Below are 20,120 nucleotides of genomic sequence, written 5' to 3'. Positions count from 1 at the left end.
CCCTACCATTAACTGAGGGGGTCTGTGGACCCCAGGCTGTTCTACACAAAGTATATTATTTTCAGGAAAGCACGTCAAAATTGTACGCAGTACTAGATGTTCCCACATACAACCCTGTGGGCATACTCAACGAATCAATAGAACAGTAATTGTCCGCAGGATCAGTGAAAGATCAACCAGAGTGCAGAAGACAACAAACTGTTCAAATACTAATATAAATAAACAGCAATAAATAACAAGAACATGGGATAATGAGATAAAGTGAGATCATTGGTTGTGGGGACATCTCAATAAATGAGTGTAGCTATCCTCTTTGTTCAAGAGCCTGGTGGTTGAGGGGTGGTAACTGTTCCTGAAGCTGGTGGGGCAAATCCTGTGGCTCTTGCACCTTCCACCTGACGGCAGCAGCGGGAAGTGAGCCTGGCCTGGGTGGTGGGGGGTATCTGGTGATGGTACTCTGACATTCCCCCCACCCCAACGACACTTTCCTCTTATCACCTTAAAATTATGCCCCCTGGTGTTAACCATTTGTACCCTGGGGAAAAAATTATCTGGCCGTCCATTCTATCTGTTCCTCTTATCACCTTGTACACCTCTATCAAGTCAGCTCTCTCCAGAGAAGCGCTAGCGCGCTCAATCCTCGTAAGACAAGCACACACACACACACACATTCTTTGGGAGTGGTGAGGGGCTGTTGCAAATATTTCGCCATTTTTATTGTTGCGACGAATTTGTTCACGCGTTTGTTGGTGATCTCCTTGCAGCACTTGTTTGGCCAAATCCTCGAAGGCTGCTCCCCAGGATCGCCGGTACTCGAGCTACAAGGACCTGACCGAGCCCGGTCTCCAACCGTACACCGGTGCGCAGAGCGCCGAGTCGCTGGAAATCGCGACCCTCTCGCAGCCGGACCCCTGGGACAAGGTGCAGGAGAAGGAACCGGAACCGGGCCGACTGGAGCCCCAGGCTCCCGCCGACCGCCACAAGGCGTCTTTGACCATCTCGCTGGACCGCTTGACCCCTCCCGCCCGCAACGGCGCCGTCCCGCCTCCCACTCCCACCAGCGCGTTCCAGAGCATGGTCTTCGGGTTTGAGGGGAGCTCCAGGCCTGAGGATGGGGCCGTGGAACCGCCGAGCAAGAGCTCGCTGTCTCACGTCGAGCAGTGGGTTCAATCCCAGAAGGAGGAACTAGCGGCGGGAGACGAGGAGGAGTAAGTAGACGATAAAACTCGCCGAGCTCCAAGAATGTATAACGTTCAGGATTTGTGTCTGGTCGCGGTCGGTTAAAACCAAAAGTTAACCAAAACACTCATAGACGAGGAAATTGGACGAATAAACTCTTCCCGGGTTTCCAGCCGGGTGCAGGTGTTGACTTTCGCCGATGTTTCGATGACAGACTTCGCCATCTTCGTGAAGATGAGGATGTTTGTCGTCGGAAATCGACACCCGTCCCCGGCTGGAAGCCCAGGAAGGATTTATTCGTCATATACGCCGGGAAAGCACCAGATCCTTTCCCAAAAGTTAACTGCTCCCGGGACTGAGAGAGTCCCAGTCGGAGATGGACTGGTTGGGTCGGCGCTAAATGGTGACAGTGCGGAACAGTAGAGCCCGGGAGGGGCCATTCGGCCCACAATGTCCGTGCTGAGCATGCTGCCAGATTAAATCAAATCCTTTCTGCCCGCACGTGATGCATATCCCTCCCGTTCAGGCGTCTGACAGGTTTTTAAACATCACACACAAAATGCTGGGGGGACTCGGCAGGCCAGCCGGCATCTGTGGGTAAGAGTGGACAGTCGACAGTCGAGACCCTTCATCGGGAGCAGCGAGATGTCAAAGATGCGGAGGCCCGGTGACGACTGGCACGAACCCGGGGGCTCCCGCCAGCCCGATTCCTTCTCCCGATGAAACACTGACCGTTCGCTCGTTTAGATGCTGCCTGGCCTGCTGAGTCCCTCCGGCATTTTGTGTGTGTGTGTGTGTGTGTGTGTGTGTGTGTGTGTGAGTGAGTGAGTGTGTGTGTGTGTGTGTGTGTGTGTGTGTGTGTGTGTGTGTGTGTGTGTGTGTGTGTGTGTGTGAGTGAGTGTGTGTGTGTGTGTGTGTGTGAGTGAGTGTGTGTGTGTGTGTGGTGTGTGTGTGTGTGTGTGTGAGTGTGTGTGTGTGTGTGTGTGCGTGTGTCTGTGTGTTGTGTGTGCGTGTGTGTCTGTGTGTGTGTGTGTGTGTGTGAGTGTGTGTGTGTGGGGTGTGTGTGTGAGTGAGTGTGTGTGTGTGTGGTGTGTGTGTGTGAGTGTGTGTGGTGTGTGTGTGTGTGTGTGTGTGTGTGTGTGTGTGAGTGAGTGTGTGTGTGTGTGTGTGTCTGTGTGTTGTGTGTGCGTGTGTGTCTGTGTGTGTGTGTGTGTGTGAGTGTGTGTGTGTGAGTGTGTGTGTGTGGGGTGTGTGAGTGTGTGTGTGTGAGTGTGTGTGTGGTGTGTGTGTGAGAGTGAGTGTGTGTGTGTGTGTGTGTGAGTGTGTGTGTGTGTGAGTGAGTGTGTGTGTGTGTGTGTGTGTGTGTGTGTGTGTGTGTGTGTGTGTGTGTGTGTGTGTGTGTGTGTGTGTGTGTGTTGCTTTGGCTTTCCAGCATCTGCAGATTTCTGGTGCTTGAGATCCTTAAACGTTTCCTTTGCGTCTACCCCCAGAACCCGTTTCCTGCACCCAAGACTTTCTGTGTGAAGGAACGTGTCTCTTTTACCCTTCCCCTCTCACGTGAAATGGGACCTGCGGTATTTAACTTTTCTACCCTGACTTTTTTTAAAAATGATTCTCTCTCCCCCTGTCTGTTGCCTCGGCTCTCTTTAGCTTCTGCCAGCTCGCCGTCGGGTTGACGCTCCTGAGAAAACAACCGTAGTTTGTCCAAACTCTCTTTCCGGCTCTTGCCCTCTGACCCAATCAGCAAAGACGGACGGGGTTTGAGGGTACGGAGTACAGGGGAGGGTGGAAGCCAGTGTCAGTGATATCCTGAGAGTGAGATTGGGGATTGCAGAGGACCTGGTGGCCTGACACGTGGTTCACAGCGGCGAATTATGTAGTCGAGGCGGGGCCGTCTAGAACCACCCCCCCCACCGCCCAATCCCACCCCCATTTTCCCATCCGCTTCTCCTTGCAGAAACTCTGCCTGTCCCGACTCGGCGACCCGGCCTCCACAGTTCCCTGGGGTGGAGACCGCGGAGATCCACGCAGCTCACTCCAGCCGTGGTCCCAGTTGTAGCAGGACTTGCCTCTGTTTGCCCAAGTTCAAGTTTACTGTTAGCTGGCTATAGATGTATACAGACAAATTAAACAGCTTTCCTCCGGACCAGGCAACCGGTAATTCCCATTCCCTCCCCCTCCCCCTATCCCAGGTCCCTTGCTGCCTCTGTCCCCTTTCAACTTTCTGCTTCTTTACCTCTACAGTTCTTTCATGCTTATCCCCTGCCCCCTTTATCCTTCCTCTGATTGGTTCTCCACCTGGTGCCTCTAGCCCTACCCCCCTCCCCTATCTCTATTACTGGGCTTTGGCCCTCTCTTCCCCCCCCCCCCCATTCCTGATGAAGGGTCTCGGCTCGAAACGTTTTTTTTCTCTTTCCTCACGGATGCTGCCTGACCTGCTGAGTTCTTCCAGCGTTGTGTACGTATTCAACAAATATCATCACACACGGCACATAAACCACAATATTAGACTACAAGTGAATTAATAAAATATAATTCAAGTAAGATAATAAATATAACACAAGGGGGTAGTTTTAAGGTGCTTGGAAGTAGGTACAAGGGGGATGTCAGGGGTAAGTTTTTCACACAGATGGTGGTAGGTGTGTGGAATGCCCTGCCAGCGACGGTGGTGGGGACGGATACAATAGGGTCTTTAAGAGGCTCTTGGAAGGTACATTGAGCTTGGGAAATGGAGAGCTATGCGGTAGGGAAATTCTAGGCAGTTTCTAGAGTAGGTTACAGGGTCAGTACAATGTTGTGGGCCGAATGGCCTGTAATGTGCTGTAGATTTCTAAAAAATATATAATTCTATAAACTATAGAAATTAGAACAGTACAGGCCATTTGGATAACAATGTTATGCCGACCGTTTAGATCGATCTAACTCTTCCCTCCCTCCAGCCCTCCACGTGTCCGTCGGCTGTTGTCGTTCCTTTTCACACCCTGTGGTGCATCAGGTGGCACTTTTGCCATTTTCTTAGTGTTTGCCTGTTTCTATGGGTCCAAGTTGCTAACCCTTCCATGAATGAAAAGCGTGCAAGGAGCCGGCCGGATTCGAACCCAGGACCATTTGCCTCGAAGACCGGCCCTGATGCCGCTATACCACCAGCTGGCAAATGTGCCTGTCCTATTTAAGAGTCTCTTAAATGCCCCTAATGTATTTGCCTCTACCACCATGCCTGGTAATGCGTTCCAGGCATTCACTACTCTGCGTATATAAAAAAATACCTCTGTCATACCCCCCCACTGTACTTTGCCCTCTTTATTAACCATTTCTGCCCTATCAGTACCTCTGTACCTCTTCTCATCTTATAGTCAAGTCACCTCTCGCATCCTCCTTCGCGCTGAAGGGAAAAGCCCTGATTTGCCGGTAAAGGCCCGGCAAAGCCTAAGGTTCCATTTGCCTTCTCAATGACTCACTGCGTCGGTCCGCTGCCTGGGCTTCGAGTACACGGACATGTTGCGGTTGTTCTCCGTTCTTTGCGTTTGTGATCTTCCCGCCAGCGTGGAGAACCTCGCATCTGTATGGATCGCAGATCAGTACGGCACAGGAACAGTCTAGGGAGCAACGTGGGGCCCTTTATCTAGGAAAAGATGAGCTGGCGTTGGAAAGGGTCCGGAAGAGGTTTCCGAGAATGATCGGAGATGGATAGGGTTGACGTATCAGCAGTGTTTGATGGTTTAGCACAGAGATGAGGAGGAATTTCTTTAGCCAGAGGGTAGTGAATCGGTGGAATTCTTTGCCACAGGCGGCTGTGGAAGCCAAGACATTTGGTATAACTGAAGTGGAGACTGATCAGTAAGGACATCAAAGATTTCAGGAGACAGGAGAATAGGGATGAGAGGGATAATAAATTAGCCATGATGAAATGGTGGAACAGACTCGATGGGCTGAATGGCCTAATTCTGCTCCTTTGTCTTAGAATGCCGTATGCCGCCTTTACCTCTCACCAACTTGAGTGCCCACTTTTGGGTCACATTATGCCAACTCACTGAAGCTGTAAGTACCCTTTCACAACCTCACCACCACTTCCTCTCCCACCCGTTTCTCTAAAAACATCAGACTCGGCTACAGACTCTGGCCGTACCCTGAGAGAGCCACAAGTTGAAGAAGGCTCCATCAAGGGGAGGCTAAAGTGCAATGCACACCGAAGGCGGCCTTTGCAAGATTTCAGTCCCAGCTCATGGCTTCTGGAGGGGACACAGAACCCATAGACAACACAGAAATGTGGCCCTTCAGCCCACTGACTCTGTGCTAGCCACTGATACCCATCTACACTAATCCATCTTTTAGATTCAGAATCAGAGTTGTGAACTCAGTCAGCTCCATCATGGACACTAGCCTCTGCAGTGTCCAGGACATCTTCAAGGAGCGGTGCCTAATTTGCCATTAAGGACCCCCATCACCCAGGACATGCCCTCTTCTCATTGCTGCCATCAGGGAGGAGATACAGAACCCTGAAGGTACACACTCAATGATTCAGGAACAACTTCTTCCCCTCTGTCATCCGGTTTCTGAATGGACATTGAACCCATGACCACTACCTCACTACTTAATTTTTCTCTTTTTGCACTTAATTAATTTAACTAAAATAAATAACTATATATACACACACATTTGATAGATTTTTTAATAAATTTTTTTAATTGAATTTTCAAATAGATTACAGAAGGAAAAAAAATTATTTAAAAAAATTATCAACCCTTCCCCCCTCCCCTTAATCCCTCCCCCCTAACATATCCCTGTAGAAAGACGAGAAGAAAAAAGAAAGAAAGAAAGAAAGAATGCCTGGATATTGGAAGATCCCCACATGCTCCATGGAGTTCATAACAGCTTTAGTATATATATTTACTTCTTTCCCCAGATAACCAATAATTTTATCTTCGGAGCACCTATATATTTAATCCTATCTTTTGTAAATAAGGGTGCCAAATTTTCAGAAATATTTCATATTTATCTCTTAAATTATAAGTAATTTTTTCAAGTGGAATGCAGCTAAAAATTTCATTCTTCCAACGATCTATACTTAAGTATGAATCCGATTTCCAATTAACTGCAATAGCCTTTTTGGCTACTGCCAATGCAATTTTTAGGAATTTTTTCTGATATTTATTCAGTTTGGATTTCGGTTTTATCCCTTCAATATCACCTAGTAAAAATAATGTTGGATTATGTGGAAGTTGTGTTCCAATAAAATTCTTAAATTTGTCCAAAAAGGTTGAATTTTAAAACAAGACCAAGTAGAGTGTAAAAAAGTACCAATTTCTTGATTGCATCGGAAACATTGATCAGATAAATTTGGATTTAATTTATTATTTGATAGATTCTTGATTGGCCAGAGTATGAAGGGACAGGGGGAGAAGGCAGGAGATTGGGGCTGAGAAAAATCGGATCACCCATTGATGAAATGGCGGAACAGACTCGATGGGCCAAATGGCCTGATTCTGCTCCTATATCTAACGGTCTTACCGTAACTGACAGATTTTATTATTGTGTATTGCAATGTACGGCTGCTGCAAAACGACACATTTCACGACAGATGCCAGTGATAATAAACCCAGTTCTGATACTGAGAAGCAGGGTTATTGTTACTGACGTTAGTCGTGGAATTTGCTGTTTTGTGGCAGCAATATATTGCAAACATAATGAATTACTATAAATTGCAATACATAACATTACTACAGTACTGTGCAAATGCCTTAGGCACCCTACCCTGGCCATATATATGTGCCTAAGACTTTTGCACAGTACCGCACTTTGAATTCTCTCCATAGCACTACTCTACAAATCTCTGGTGAGACCGCACTTAGAGTACTGTGTTCAGTTCTGGTCACCTCATTATAGGAAGGATGTGGAAGCTATGGAGAGGGTGCAGAGGAGATTTACCAGGACGTTGCCTGGTTTGGAGAACAAGTCACATGAAGCAAGGTTAGCAGAGCTGGGACTTTTCTCTTTGGAGCGTAGAAGGATGAGAGGGGACTCAATAGAGGTCTACAAGATTATGATAGGGTGGATAGCCAGTACCTGTTTGGTAAACACCAGAGGGCATATGTACAAAGTTAAGGGAGGGAAGTTTAGGGGTAAGTTTTTTACACAGAGGATTGTGGGTGCCTGGAATGACTTGCCAGGGATGGTGGTGGAGGCTAAAACATTAGGGATATTTAAGAACCTCTTGGACAGGCACATGGATGAAAGAAAAATGGAGGGTTATGGGGTAGTGTGGGTTTAGTACTTTTTTTTAAGGATTATATGGGTCGGCACAACATGGAGGGCTGAAGGGCCTGTACTGTGCTGTAGTGTTCTATGGTTCTATGGTTACCTGTATAAGTTCCTGGTGATGTGGGTGTGCTGGCGTGGTGGTCATTCTGGTGAGTGACCTCTCGTGGCAGAGTTAAACAGGATTAGGATTGTCCACGTCATGAATGGTTCAATATTACTGCACCTTCACTTTTCTTATTTCCCTTAAAAGGACACCTCCCACCCAGGCAAACTGCCCTTTCCAAAAGCTGCCTGCCTTCGGGCTATCAGAACAAAAACCACGCCATCTTAAACCCCCACCCCACAGGCAGTTAATCTGATCCACCATTCCAGTTAGCCCACCCTGACCCCCTCTAACCATTACCTCAGTCACTGCTCTGAAAACTCTTGAACCCCTTTTTATAACGCTGCTTGTATTGCTGGGTGGCAGGGTGGAGGTACATCTCCACCAAGGGAGATGCCGGCTGCTTCTTCCCTCCGCTGGCCTGCAGGTCACCCTGGGCAAGGTGTAGCACCCGCTTAGGGTGACGTGAGGCCGTGGGAGCAGGTGGTGGACGGTCTTACGAGCAGCCGGTGCAGATCACAAGATCTGGTTATGCGATCACTGATGCCAGGCAATCCCTGAAGAGTATTGATAATGGCCGGGGTCACCCGCCTTGTAAAGACACTACCCAGAAGGTGGCAATGGCAAACCACTTCTGTAGAGAGTTTGACAGGGGCAGTCGTGGTCAGGGACCGTGAGTGCCCACATTCTTCCACTCATCCACACGTCGGGGGCGTCCTACGGCTGCCAATTAATCCCGCAACCCAGGCGAATTTGGAACGTGGCAGCAAACCGGAGCGCGCAGGAGGAAACCTTCTCACGGGGAGAAGGTGTGAACTCCAGCGGCTCTCCCCGTCGCGCCAGGGTTCCGTCCGTATCTGGGACGGAGATTAACGGGCGACGTTTCTGAGCCTTGTTAGTAAACAGCACACAGCATGTGCCAGCGGGCCCTGTAAACAGTGAGGGCTAATTGGTTACCCGGTTCACCGAACTGTGATGACTCCGGGTCAATCATTACGGTAATGGTCTGGGAGAGCGGAGAGTGGGGAACGAGGTCGCTATTAACCCAGAGGAATTGCTGACTGATCAGCACCCGCAGTAACCCATTAACACTGGCACTTGGCCACGTCTCGACAGGGCAGGGTGCACGACGTTCCTGCAAGTTCTCCAGTCCCAGGGAACTCCTAACGCGCAGCCTTTCCCCGAAAACCGAGGGACAGGGTTCCGTTGTTGGATGTGGGGAGGGCGCGGAAAGATGATGAGGGAGTGGGACTGAGGGGAGTGGGCTTGAGCGATGGGTGGAGTGAGAGATGAGAGCGTTGGAAGGATAACGACTGGGGACAAGGGGTGAGGGAGCAGGGTGAGAGGTCACAGGGAATCACAAGAGTGATCCTTGGAATGAAAGGGTTAATGTACATGGACCACATGATGGCTCTGAGCCTGGGCTTTCTGCAGTTTACTGGAAAGAGCCGGTATCTCATTGAAACTAACTGAATGATGAGACACGAGAAAATCTGTGGATGCTGGAAACACACACGGAACGCTGGAGGAACTCAGCAGGCCAGGCAGCTTCTATGGAAAAGAGTGAACAGTCGGCGTTTCGGGCCCAGGACTGGAAAAAAATACGAGAATTTTGAGCGAGAAGTTCGGGAGAGGGGGAGGAAGAAGTGCGAGGTGGTAGGTGATAGGGGAAACTAGCAGAGGTGAAGTAAAGCAAACACAGGAGAAAATCTGCAGATGCTGGAAATTCAAGCAACACACACAGAATGCTGGTGGAACGCAGCAGGCCAGGCAGCATCTATAGGGAGAAGCACTGTCGACGTTTCGGGCCGAGACCCTTCGTCCGAAACATCGACAGCGCTTCTTCCTGTAGATGCTGCCTGGCCTGCTGCGTTCCACCAGCATCTTGGGAGGTGAAGTAAAGGGCTGGGAAGTTGATAGGTGGAAGAGATAAAGGGCTGGAGAAGAATAGGGTAGAAGACCATGTAAGAAATGGAGGGGTAGGTAAGGCGAGAAAGGGAGATGGGAATGAGGGAATGGTGTAGGGGAGGGCAGTTACCAGAAGTTTGAGAAATTGATGTTCATCAGATTGGAGGCTACCCAGATGGAATACAAGGTGTTGCTCCTCCACGCTGAGTGTGACCTCTTCACAACAATAGTGGAGGCCATGGACTGACGTGACGGATTAGGAATGGCACGTGGAATTGAATTGGATGGTCACCAAGAGGTGCCACATTTTCTGGCGGACACAGCTTGGCGAAGTGGTCTCACCGATACCCGGGGGGCCACACCGGGAGATACGACCCCAACAGACTCACCGGTGAAGTGTCGACTCAGCTGGAGGGGCTGTTTGGGGCCCTGGGTGGTAGTGAGGGTGAAGGTGTAGGGGCAGGTGTGGCACTTGTTCTGCTTGCAAGGAGGGAGATTAGTGGGGAGGGGTGGATGGACGGGGGAGTCACATCGAGAGCGATCCCTGTGGAGAGGAACGGAGGGCGAGGAAGCAGAGGGTGGTTTAACAGCAGGTGTAGAGCCACACCACCTTCCTTGGTGTACCCGGGTTCTGACGTATTCTGCCTGAAGTCTACTGACCAACGGTGTTCCACAGGGATCTGTTCTGGGGCGCCTACACTTTATGATTTTCGAAAAATGACTTGAACGAGGAAGTGGAAGGCTGGGTTGGTAAGTTTGCAGAAGGCGTGAAGGTGGTGGAGTAGTGGGTTACTGTGGGGCGTAGGATGCGGAGCTGGGCTGAGAAGTGGCAGTCGGAATTCATTTGGTAAAGTTGGAAGTGATTCACTTTCAAAGATCAGACCTTAAGACAGAGCACAGGGTTAATGGCAGGATTCTTAGCGTGGTGGAATAACAGAGATCAAGCTTCTGCATTGATGTGCGGGTTGATAGGGTGGTTAACATAGAAACATAGAAAACCTACAGCACAATACAGGCCCTTCGGCCCACAAAGTTGTGCTGAACAGTACCCTACCTTAGAAATTACTAGGCTTACCCATAGCCCTCTATTTTTCTAAGCTCCATGTACCTGTCCAGGAGTCTCTTAAAAGACCCTGTCGTATCCGCCTCCACCACCGTTGCCGGCAGCCCATTCCATGCACTCACCACTCTCTGAGTAAAAAAACTGACATCTCCTCTGTACCTACTCCCCAGCACCTTAAACCTGTGTCCTCTTGTGGCAACCATTTCAGCCCTGGGAAAAAGCCTCTGACCATCCACACGATCAATGCCTCTCATCGTCTTATACACCTCTTAAGAAGCTATAATATGTGTTGACATTCATTCGTCGAGAGATTGAACTCGAGAGCCAGAAGGTAATGTTGCAGCTCTATAGTACTCCGGTTGGACCACACTTGGAGAATTACGTTCAGTTCTGATCGCCTCATTATAGGAAGGATGTGGAAGCTTTACAGAGGCTGCAGAGGAGATTTACCAAGATGTTGCCCATGGACTAGAGAACACGTCCAGTGAGGAAAGGTTAAACGCACTATAGGGTTTTTCTCTTAGGAGCGAGGGAAGATGAGGGGTGACCTGACAGAGGTGTATAAGAGGCATGGATCGAGTGGACAGCCAGCACCCTGGGCAGCACCAGAGGAAATCCATTGATGGTGAGTGGCAGAAAGTTTAGGAGTGGTATCCAAGGTGGGTTTTTTTCACACATTGAGTGGCGAGTTCCTGGAATGAATTGGTGGTTGATGCTGATCTGTTAGGGTTATTTTTGAGATTCTCCGATGGGCACCTGGATGAAAGAAATAAGTAGGGTTATGGGGTCTGTAGGATGAAGGGATTACATTGACCATGGAGTAGGTTTATATACGTTGGCACAGCACTTTGCTGTACTGTAGTATGTTCTATCTTGGGAGACACATAGACGGCAGATTCTGGAATCTGGACCAACAAACAGCCGGAGGAACTCAGCAGGCCAGGCAGCATCTGAGGAAAAGAGTGAACAGTCGACGTTTCGGGCCGAGACCCTTCTTCAGGACGGCCGGAGGAACTCAGCGACTGTGGATGAAAATGGACAATTGACATTTTAGGTCAAGCTCTTCCTCTGGACGGCTGGAGGGCCGACTCTCCAGTTCCCTCGCCTGCTTGACCCACTGAGTTCCTCCGGCTTCGCGTTTGCAGCTCCAGTTATCTCGGGCGCAGTTTCCGCGCGGCGGCTGAGAGCCGCGAGGAGGGCGTGGTCACAGCTGGCTTGCGAGTGCTCGCTGCCCAATATGAGCGGCAGGACGGGAAACGGAAGACGCCTGGGATACTCAGCAAGGCAGTCAGCGTCTGAGGAGAGGGCTTCAGAAAGGTCGTTAAATCTGCTTCTCTCTGCTGAGACCCTGCCTGAGCTCCCATTTCAGATCTCCCCACATCTGCAGTTTATTTACGTAGGGATACAGCACAGAATAGACCCTTCTGGCCCTTCGAGCCACACCACCCCAACAGTCCCACAAACATGATTAACCCTAACCTAATCACGGGACATTTACAAAGTCCGATTAACCTACCCGGCATATCATTGGACTACGGGAGGAAACCAGCGCACTCGGGGAAAATCCACACATTCCAGGAGGAGGAGACTCCTTACAGACGGCGCCAGGATTGAACTCTGAGCTCCGGAATGCTCCGAGCTACCGTAGCGTCACGCTGACCGCTTTGTGAGCTGCTTTGACTGGTCACTGACCGGTAGAAGTGGCTTGTTCCCGCTGACTGGCCACCAAATGCTATCACTAGATGGTTTGCAGCCGGCTAACAGATGGACAAATTGGATGGAACTGTCTCTACACTTGCTGAACAGTGTGAAAACCTTGTTGCCCAGAGGGGGTCCGATGGTTGAGCGACGACTCCCGAATGGTTGAAGTATTGAGGGCTTTATGTTGGAGAGCTTCGCAGAGTGCTCATTCCAGTGACACCAAGTATCGACCTCACCTGTGTTGCTCCCTACGTTGACTTCTGGCTTGGCAGCTCCTGGGCTAGGCTCTCAAAGTTCGATCGCCTGAGGCCTTTGCTGAAGCAGCCACTTCACACTTACCCGTCGGCTACGAGGGACAACGGGAGATGTGCCCCTTAAGGTGCTCATTAAGAGCTTGAGGAGATTTTAGAACGTTGCCCAAAGACTCTTAGCAGATTTCTACAGGGGTACAGCGGAGACGTTCTGACCGGTTGCAACTCGGCCTGGCCCAGGATTGAAGGAGGCTGCAGATCCAACGGGGGCACAGCCCTGCCCACCATCGAGGACTTCTTCAAACGGTGACGCCTCAAGAAGGCGGCATTCATCATTAAGGACCATCAGCAGCCAGGCCAAATCCTCTTCTCATTCTGTTGTCAGAGAGGAGTGACCTGAAGATCCACATTCAATGGTTTAGGAACAGCTTCCACCCCTCTGCCTTCAGATTTCTGAACAGCAGACGAAATCCACCTTGCTGCTTCTCTTTTGCACAGTTTATTGTTTTAACTGTAACTTTTCTGTTCATAATTAGAACAGAAAGAAGGCCCAGAGTGATGAAGGTGATCATAGTTTTGCTAAGCTGCAGTCACGAGTGCCGTACTGCTTGGTTCAAGAACTGAATGGGTGAAGGGAGGCAGCTGTTCTGGGATCTGGCGGTGTGGGACGTCACACCTCTGCACCTCCTGCTCGTGAGAAGATGGAGATGAAGATGGCCTGTGGGGATCTTTGATGCCTTCTCGAGGCAGCACCTCCTGTAGATACTACTGATGGTGGGGGATGTGCCCGTGATCTCTGGGGCAGAGTCCTGATGAAGGGTGTCGGTCCGAAACGTTGACCGTTTATTCCCATCCGTAGATGCTGCCGGGACTGCTGAACTCCTGCAGCACGTTGTACTTGTGTCGCTCTAGATTTCTAGCTTCTGCAGTAACTCTTGTGTCCGGAGCTGTCTGCAGCTTCTCATGCCCCTGAGCACTGGCGTCGTCGCTCCAGACTCCGATGCGGCTCCTTGGCGAATTTCCCGTGGTGCATCTGTGGAAGTTTGTCAGTGACATGCTGAACCTCCTCAGGAAGTAAAGACACTGGCGAGCCTTCCTTGCGATCGCGTCCACGTGCAGGACTCCATCACCGGGTCGGGTTCTGCCCGGAGGGAGGTGACTCATGGGTGTTCCGCAGGGATCTGTTCTGGGACCTTCCCTCCCACCCCACCCCCTCGCTCTTTGCGACTTGGATGAGAAAGGTGACGCAAAGGGGGTGTTGTGTGGACAGTGTAGAAGTTTGTCGTAGGTTACAACGGGACGTTGCTAGGATACAGAGCTGGGCTGAGAAGTGGCAGCTGGAGTTCAGTCCAGGAAAGTGTGAAGTGAAAAAAAACCCAGAGGTCATGGGTTAAGGGTGAAGGGAGAAAAGTTTAAAGGGAACATTGGGGGGGGGGGGCTTCTTCACGCAGAGAGTGGTGGGTGTGGAATGAGCTGCCAGATGAAGTGGTAAATGCGGGCTCACTTTTGACATTTAAGAAAAACTTAGACAGGTACATGGATGAGAGGGGTTTGGAGGGATATGGGCCAGGTGCAGGTCGGTGGGACTAGGAAGAAAAATGGTTCGGCACAGCCAAGAAGGGCCAGAAGACCTGTTTCTGTGCTGTAATGTTCTATGATAGACCTTGGAAGGTCGGACTTGAAGGCAGAATACAGGGTGAGAGGCAGGATTCTTAGTGTGGAGAAACAGTGGGATCTTCAAGTTCATAGACCCCCCCCCCCCAAAGTTGCTGTGCAAGTTAGTAAGGTGGTGTGGTGGAATTCATTATTTGACAAATTGTGTTCAAGCACCACGAGGTGATGTTGCAACTCTATAAATCTCTGATTGGAAAACATTTAGAGTATTGTGTTCAGTTCTGGTTGCCTCAGTTCAGTCTGGTGCTGCTGTCGCTGTTTTTTTTGCGAGGGAGGGGTGTTGGGGGTTTTCGAGGGTCTGGCTGCCGTCTTACAGGTGGGCCCTCTGTTGGTTTTCGTGCAAGGGAGGGGTTTGGTGTTCTAGCTGCCGTTTTCTGTGTGGGCGAGCTGGTTTTTTTGTGGGAGGGAGGAGGTGGGGGGGGGTTTTGGGATTTGCAAGTTTTGTTTCTTTTTCCTTTTCATGCAGGGAGGGGGGTTGATGTCTTTCCTTTTAATGACTCCTGTGGTTTTTCTGTATTTCATGCCGGTCTGGAGAAGACGAATATCAGAGTTAGATGCATACTTTGACAATAACGTGAACCTTGGAACTTTTTTTTACATTATGGGAAGAATATGGCAGATTTAGAGAGGGTGCAGAGGAGATTTACCTGGATGCTGCCTGCTTCAGGGAACATTTTTATGAAGATAGGTTGAGCAAGCCAGGCCTTTTCTCTCTGGAGTGAAGGAGAATGAGAGGCGACCTGATAGAGGTGTATAAAAGTATTAGAAGCATAGATAGAGTGGACAGCCAAAGCCTTTATCCCAGGGTGGTCGCGCCTAATGCTTTGAAGATGAGAGAGGAAATTTTAGGGAGATATCGAGGGGAATTGTTTTTACGTTGTGTTAAATGCATGAAATGTACTGCCTGGGGTGGCAGTGGAGGCAGGTACATTGGGGTTATTAAAGACCCTTAGAGAGGTACATGGATGAAAGGGAAGATGGAAGGCTATGTTGGAGGGAAGGGTTAGATTGGTCTTGGTTACAGTGTCAGCACAACACCGTGGGCCGAAAGGCCGGAACCAGATAGTGGATACAGCCCAGTCCATCCTGGGTAAAACTCTCCCCACCACTGAGCACATGGAGCGCTGCCTCAGGAAAGCAGGGACTCCCACCGCCCGCCCGGGTCACAGCTGCCATCAGGAAGAAGGTACAGGAGCCTCAGGACCCACACCGCCAGGCTCAGGAGCAGTTATTATCCCTCAATTCTCAGACAGAGAGGGTAACTTCACTCACTCCACCACTGAGCTGTTCCCACAACCCTCGGACTCACTTTCGAGGCTCCTTCATCTCACGTTCTTGATGTTTGTTTGTTTGTTTATTTATTCTTCTGTATTCCGCACACTGGTTGTTTGTCCATCCTGTTGGATCTCACAAACAAGGGAGAGTCTGCAGATGCTGGAAATCCGAGCAACACAGACAAAATGCTGGAGGATGCTGCAGCACCTGTGGACATTTCCAGCCCAAAACTCTTTCCATAGACGCTGCCTGGCCTGCTGAATTCCTCCAGCATTTTGTGTGTGCTGTTGGGTGAGGCCCTTCGTTGATTCTATTCTGGGTCTTGGAAAATTAGAGGGCAAATTTGTGGGCAAAATTAGAGCACATGGTATTGGGGGTAGGATACTGACATGGAGAGAAAATTGGTTGGCGGACAGGAAACAAAGAGCAGGGATTAACGGGTCCCTTTCAAAATGGCAGGCTGTGACCAGTGGGGTACCGCAAGGCTCGGTGCTGGGACTGCAGCTGTTTACAATATACATTAATGATTTAGATGCAGGGATTAAAAGTAACATTAACAAGTTTGCAGAGGACACAAAGCTGGGTGGCAGTGTGAAATGTGAGGAGGATGTTATGAGAATGCAGGTGACTTGGACAGGTTGGGTGAGTGGGCAGATGCATGGCAGATGCAGTTTGATGTGGTTAGATGTGAGGTTATCCACTTTGGTGGCAAGAACAGGATCTGAATGGTGTCAAGTTAGGAAAAGGGGAAGTACAACGAGATCTAGGTGTCCTTGTTCATCAGTCACTGAAAGTAAGTATGCAGGTACAGCAGGCAGTGAAGAAAGCTAATGGCATGTTGGCCTTCATAACAAGGGGAGTTGAGTATAGGAGCAAAGAGGTCCTTCTGCAGTTGTACAGGGCCATGGTGAGACCACACCTGGAGTATTGTGTGCAGTTTTGGTCTCCAAATTTGAGGAAGGACATTCTTGCTATTGAGGGAGTGCAGCGTAGGCTCACAAGGTTAATTCCCGGGATGGCGGGACTGTCATATGCTGAAAGATTGGAGCGACTGGGCTTGTATACACTGGAATTTAGAAGGATGAGAGGGGATCTGATTGAAACATATAAGATTATTAAGGGATTGGACACTCTAGAGGCAAGAAACATGTTCCCGATGTTGGGGGAAAGTCCAGAATCAGAGGCCACAGTTTAAGAATAAGGGGTAGGCCATTTAGAACGGAGTTGAAGAAAAACTTTTTCACCCAGAGAGTTGTGGATCTGTGGAATGCTCTGCTCAGAAGGCAGTGGAGGCCAATTCTCTGGATGCTTTCAAGAAAAAGTTAGATAGAGCTCTTAAAGATAGCGGAGTCAAGGGATGTGGGGAGAGGGCAGGAACGGGGTACTGATTGTGGATGATCAGCCATGATCACATTGAATGGCGGTGCTGGCTCGAAGGGCGGAATGGCCTACTCCTGCACCTATTGTCTATTTACTGAGTATGCCTGCGAGAAAACAAATCTCTGGTGATGCAGATGTACTCTGTTAATAAATTTACTTTGAACGTTGAAGAATACTGAGCGGTATACTCTGTGTTCAGTGTAAAGCTGGCCAGACCGTGGGCGTAATGGAGACACTTCTCACGCGTTTGTGTTGTGTGTTGGAACAGGCAGTACCTGGTGACGACCCAGTCCGGCCACGTGTACGAGTGTCTGATCGATGGCTACCTGATATCATCCGTCAACTCCCAGCTGCACCCCGGCCATTCCACGCGGATCAGCCTGGGCCCGGGCAGCGGCCGGCAACGGGTGCCCAGTGAGACGGGTCTGGGGCAGGAGGAGCAGAAAGGGTGGCAACCGGTGCCCGCGGCGACCAACCCCAGCCCGGAGATCGGCAGCCGCCGATCCATCGCCTCCTACCGATCGAACTCCCTCCCGGCCACTTCCGACACCCCCCGGTACCAGGTGCTGCACCGGACACTCACGCCCGATGACCGGTACACGGTCCTGTCCGCCGGACAGCGTGGCCGGCGTTTGGTGGGCGCCCCGCCCGAGAGAGCCTCCCGGGGCTCGCTGGAGCGCTCAGCCTCCCCCTCTCTCCGCCATCCTCCCTGAGCCCCCTGCCCGGGTGGTCTGTGAGGGGCCGGGACGCTCTGGAGACCAGCTCTCCAGATGAGGCCCCACCACCCCGCCCCGTCTCACTCCTCCCACCGATCCCTGACCAGGCCTCACACCCCCGTGGGGAGGATCGACGTGCTGCCCTCCCACCCGCCGGTGGGAAACGGCTACCTCCAGATCCCACAGCCGGCAGCAGGCACCCTCAGCCCCCGCCGTCGCCCCGCCGGGGACCGTCCCTGGGACCACTACCTGGCCACCTCCCCCGCCAGCGTCCGGGGACAAGCCCAGAGCCGGCACCCTTCCAGGCCCCAGACTCCGGGCCGGCCGCTTCGACGTGCTGCCCAGCGAGGACCACTTCTCCTTTCCCCCGGCAAGACCTCACAGCGCATTCAGGAGCCAGCAGAGATCCCCAGGCCGGTGGATAGGTTGACCCTGGGGGCTCCGGAGGAGAGGGAGCTCGAAGGTCTGGCGGCCACCTTACCCAGCCGGTGTTACAGACCCAGCCCGAGGCCGCTCTACAGATCTCACAGCCCTGTGGACAGAGCCACCATTCTCCCCCAGAGACCACTCCAGCGACAGGTCTCTGTGCAGACTCAGGGTAAGGACTGGGTGGATCATCCTTCACGAGTTTAGAATTTGCTTAGGACTCCACTCATCACCTACTGAATAAATCACCATTTCTCTCTCCTTCTCTCTGTCATTGTCTGTCTGACCCTCTCTGTCTCCCTCCTTCACCCAAACCCCTATGATTCCATCTCTCTCTCCCTCTCTCGCTCTCTCTCCCTCTCTCACCCTCTCTCCCTCTCTCTCCCCCTCCCTCTCTCTCCCCCTCCCTCTCTCTCTCTCCCTCTCTCTCCCCTCTCTCCCCCTCTCTCTCCCTCCCTCTCTCTCCCTCTCTCTCCCTCTCTCTCCCTCTCTCTCCCCCTCCCTCTCTCCCTCCCACTCTCTCTCCCTCTCTCACTCTCCCTCCCTCTCTCCCTCTCTCTCCCCCTCCCTCTCTCCCTCCTCTCTCTCCCTCTCTCCCTCCCTCTCTCTCCCTCTCTCCCTCCCTCTCTCTCCCTCTCCCCCCTCTCTCCCTTCCACTCTCTCTCCCCTCTCTCTCCCTCTCTCTCTCCCTCCCTCTCTCTCTCCCTCTCTCACTCTCTCTCCCTCTCTCTCTCTCTCTCTCTCTCTCTCTCCTCTCTCTCTCTCCTCTCTCTCTCTCCCCCCCCCCCCCCCCCCTCCACCCACTGTCTCCTGCTTTCTCTCTACCTCGCTCGGACACCCACGCCTCTGTCAAACCCCTGTACCCCCCACTTCTTGCTCTGTCTGACGCGACGCAGCCTCCACCCCACCGGGCCAGGTACCCCCCACCTCTGCCGGTGGGCTCGGGTTTGGGCAGCGCTCTGAGACTGTCGGCGGTGAGGGTGAGTCGGGGGGATTCGGTCTGTGGACGTTGAGGCCGGAGCTGAGGGGGCTGGGAGCGAGGGGCAGACATCCTCGTAGAGACCGAGGCAGGATAGAAGGTGCTGGGAGGCAGAGCCTGGGGAATTTGACCCCTTGGGGGGGGGGGAGGCCCCAGAGGTGGGACTTCTGGACCCCCTGGAGAGTGAACAGGGGTGGGGGGAGGGGGCAGAGCCTGAATCCTTGACTCATGGAGGTGGACCCTGTGTAATGAGTGACCCTCTGGAGGGCAAAGCCTGTGGACTTTTACCCGAGGAAGGTAAAGCCTAAAGACTTTGACCCTTGGAGAGCAGAACCTCGGGATGTTGACCCCCTGGAGGGTGGGGCCTGGAGTCTGTGACAAGTTGGGGGTGGAGTCTGGTGTCTGAGTGGCAAGTTGGGGGTGGAGCCTGGGGACTGAGTGACAAGTTGGGGGTGGAGTCTGGTGTCTGAGTGACAAGTTGGGGTGGAGCCTGGGGTCTGAGTGACAAGTTGGGGGTGGGGCCTGGGTATTGTGACCCCCCCCCCAAGGGTGGAGCCTGGGGGTCTGAGTGACAAGTTGGGGGTGGAGCCTGGGGTCTGAGTGACAAGCTGGGGGTGGGGCCTGGGTGCTGTGACCCCCCTCCCACCAAGGGTGGAGCCTGGGGACTGAGTAACCAGTTGAGGGTGGGGCCTGGGGGTCTGAGTGACAAGTTGGGGGTGGAGCCTGGGGTCTGAGTGACAAGCTGGGGGTGGGGCCTGGGTGCTGTGACCCCCCCCCACCAAGGGTGGAGCCTGGGGACTGAGTAACCAGTTGAGGGTGGGGCCTGGGGGTCTGAGTGACAAGTTGGGGTGGAGCCTGGGGTCTGAGTGACAAGCTGGGGGTGGGGCCTGGGTGCTGTGACCCCCCCCCCCCCCACCAAGTGTGAGCCTGGGGACTGAGTAACCAGTTGAGGGGTGGGGCCTGGGTACTTTGATCCCTGGGGCTGAAGCCTAGGGACTGAGTGACCACCAGAGGGCAGGTTCTGGGGACTGTAGCCCCACTGAGGGTGGGGCCTGCAGACTGTGACCCTCTGGAGGAAGATCCGATGGACTGAGTGCAGGTCCAGGAAAGAGAGTGACCAAGACGTGAGGGGGAAGCCAGACGAGGACACTGCAGGTCAAAGAGTCGCGTTCTATAGGAAGAGAGAGAGGCGTCGAGAGCAATATGT

The 20,120-nt window shown here is 52.0% G+C and overlaps 1 protein-coding gene across 1 annotated transcript in view; it reads left to right on the top strand.

Annotated features, from left to right (window-relative positions):
• The window catches only part of LOC140719041 (pleckstrin homology domain-containing family A member 7-like), a 38,319-nt gene extending 19,404 nt beyond the window's left edge, over positions 1-18,915 (top strand). Inside the window, exons 7-9 of the mRNA XM_073033399.1 lie at positions 765-1,208; positions 17,061-18,106; positions 18,831-18,915. Of these exons, the coding sequence (XP_072889500.1) occupies positions 765-1,208; positions 17,061-17,505 (889 nt within the window). The 3' untranslated portion in view covers positions 17,506-18,106; positions 18,831-18,915. The remainder of the gene's footprint in view (positions 1-764; positions 1,209-17,060; positions 18,107-18,830) is intronic.
• The last annotated feature ends 1,205 nt before the right edge of the window (positions 18,916-20,120 follow it).

The sequence above is a fragment of the Hemitrygon akajei genome, chromosome 31 (genome assembly GCF_048418815.1).
Source record: "Hemitrygon akajei chromosome 31, sHemAka1.3, whole genome shotgun sequence".
Lineage (NCBI taxonomy): Eukaryota > Metazoa > Chordata > Chondrichthyes > Myliobatiformes > Dasyatidae > Hemitrygon > Hemitrygon akajei.
Note: the sequence above shows the minus strand (reverse complement) of the source record. Positions and strands in the feature narration are given on the sequence as shown.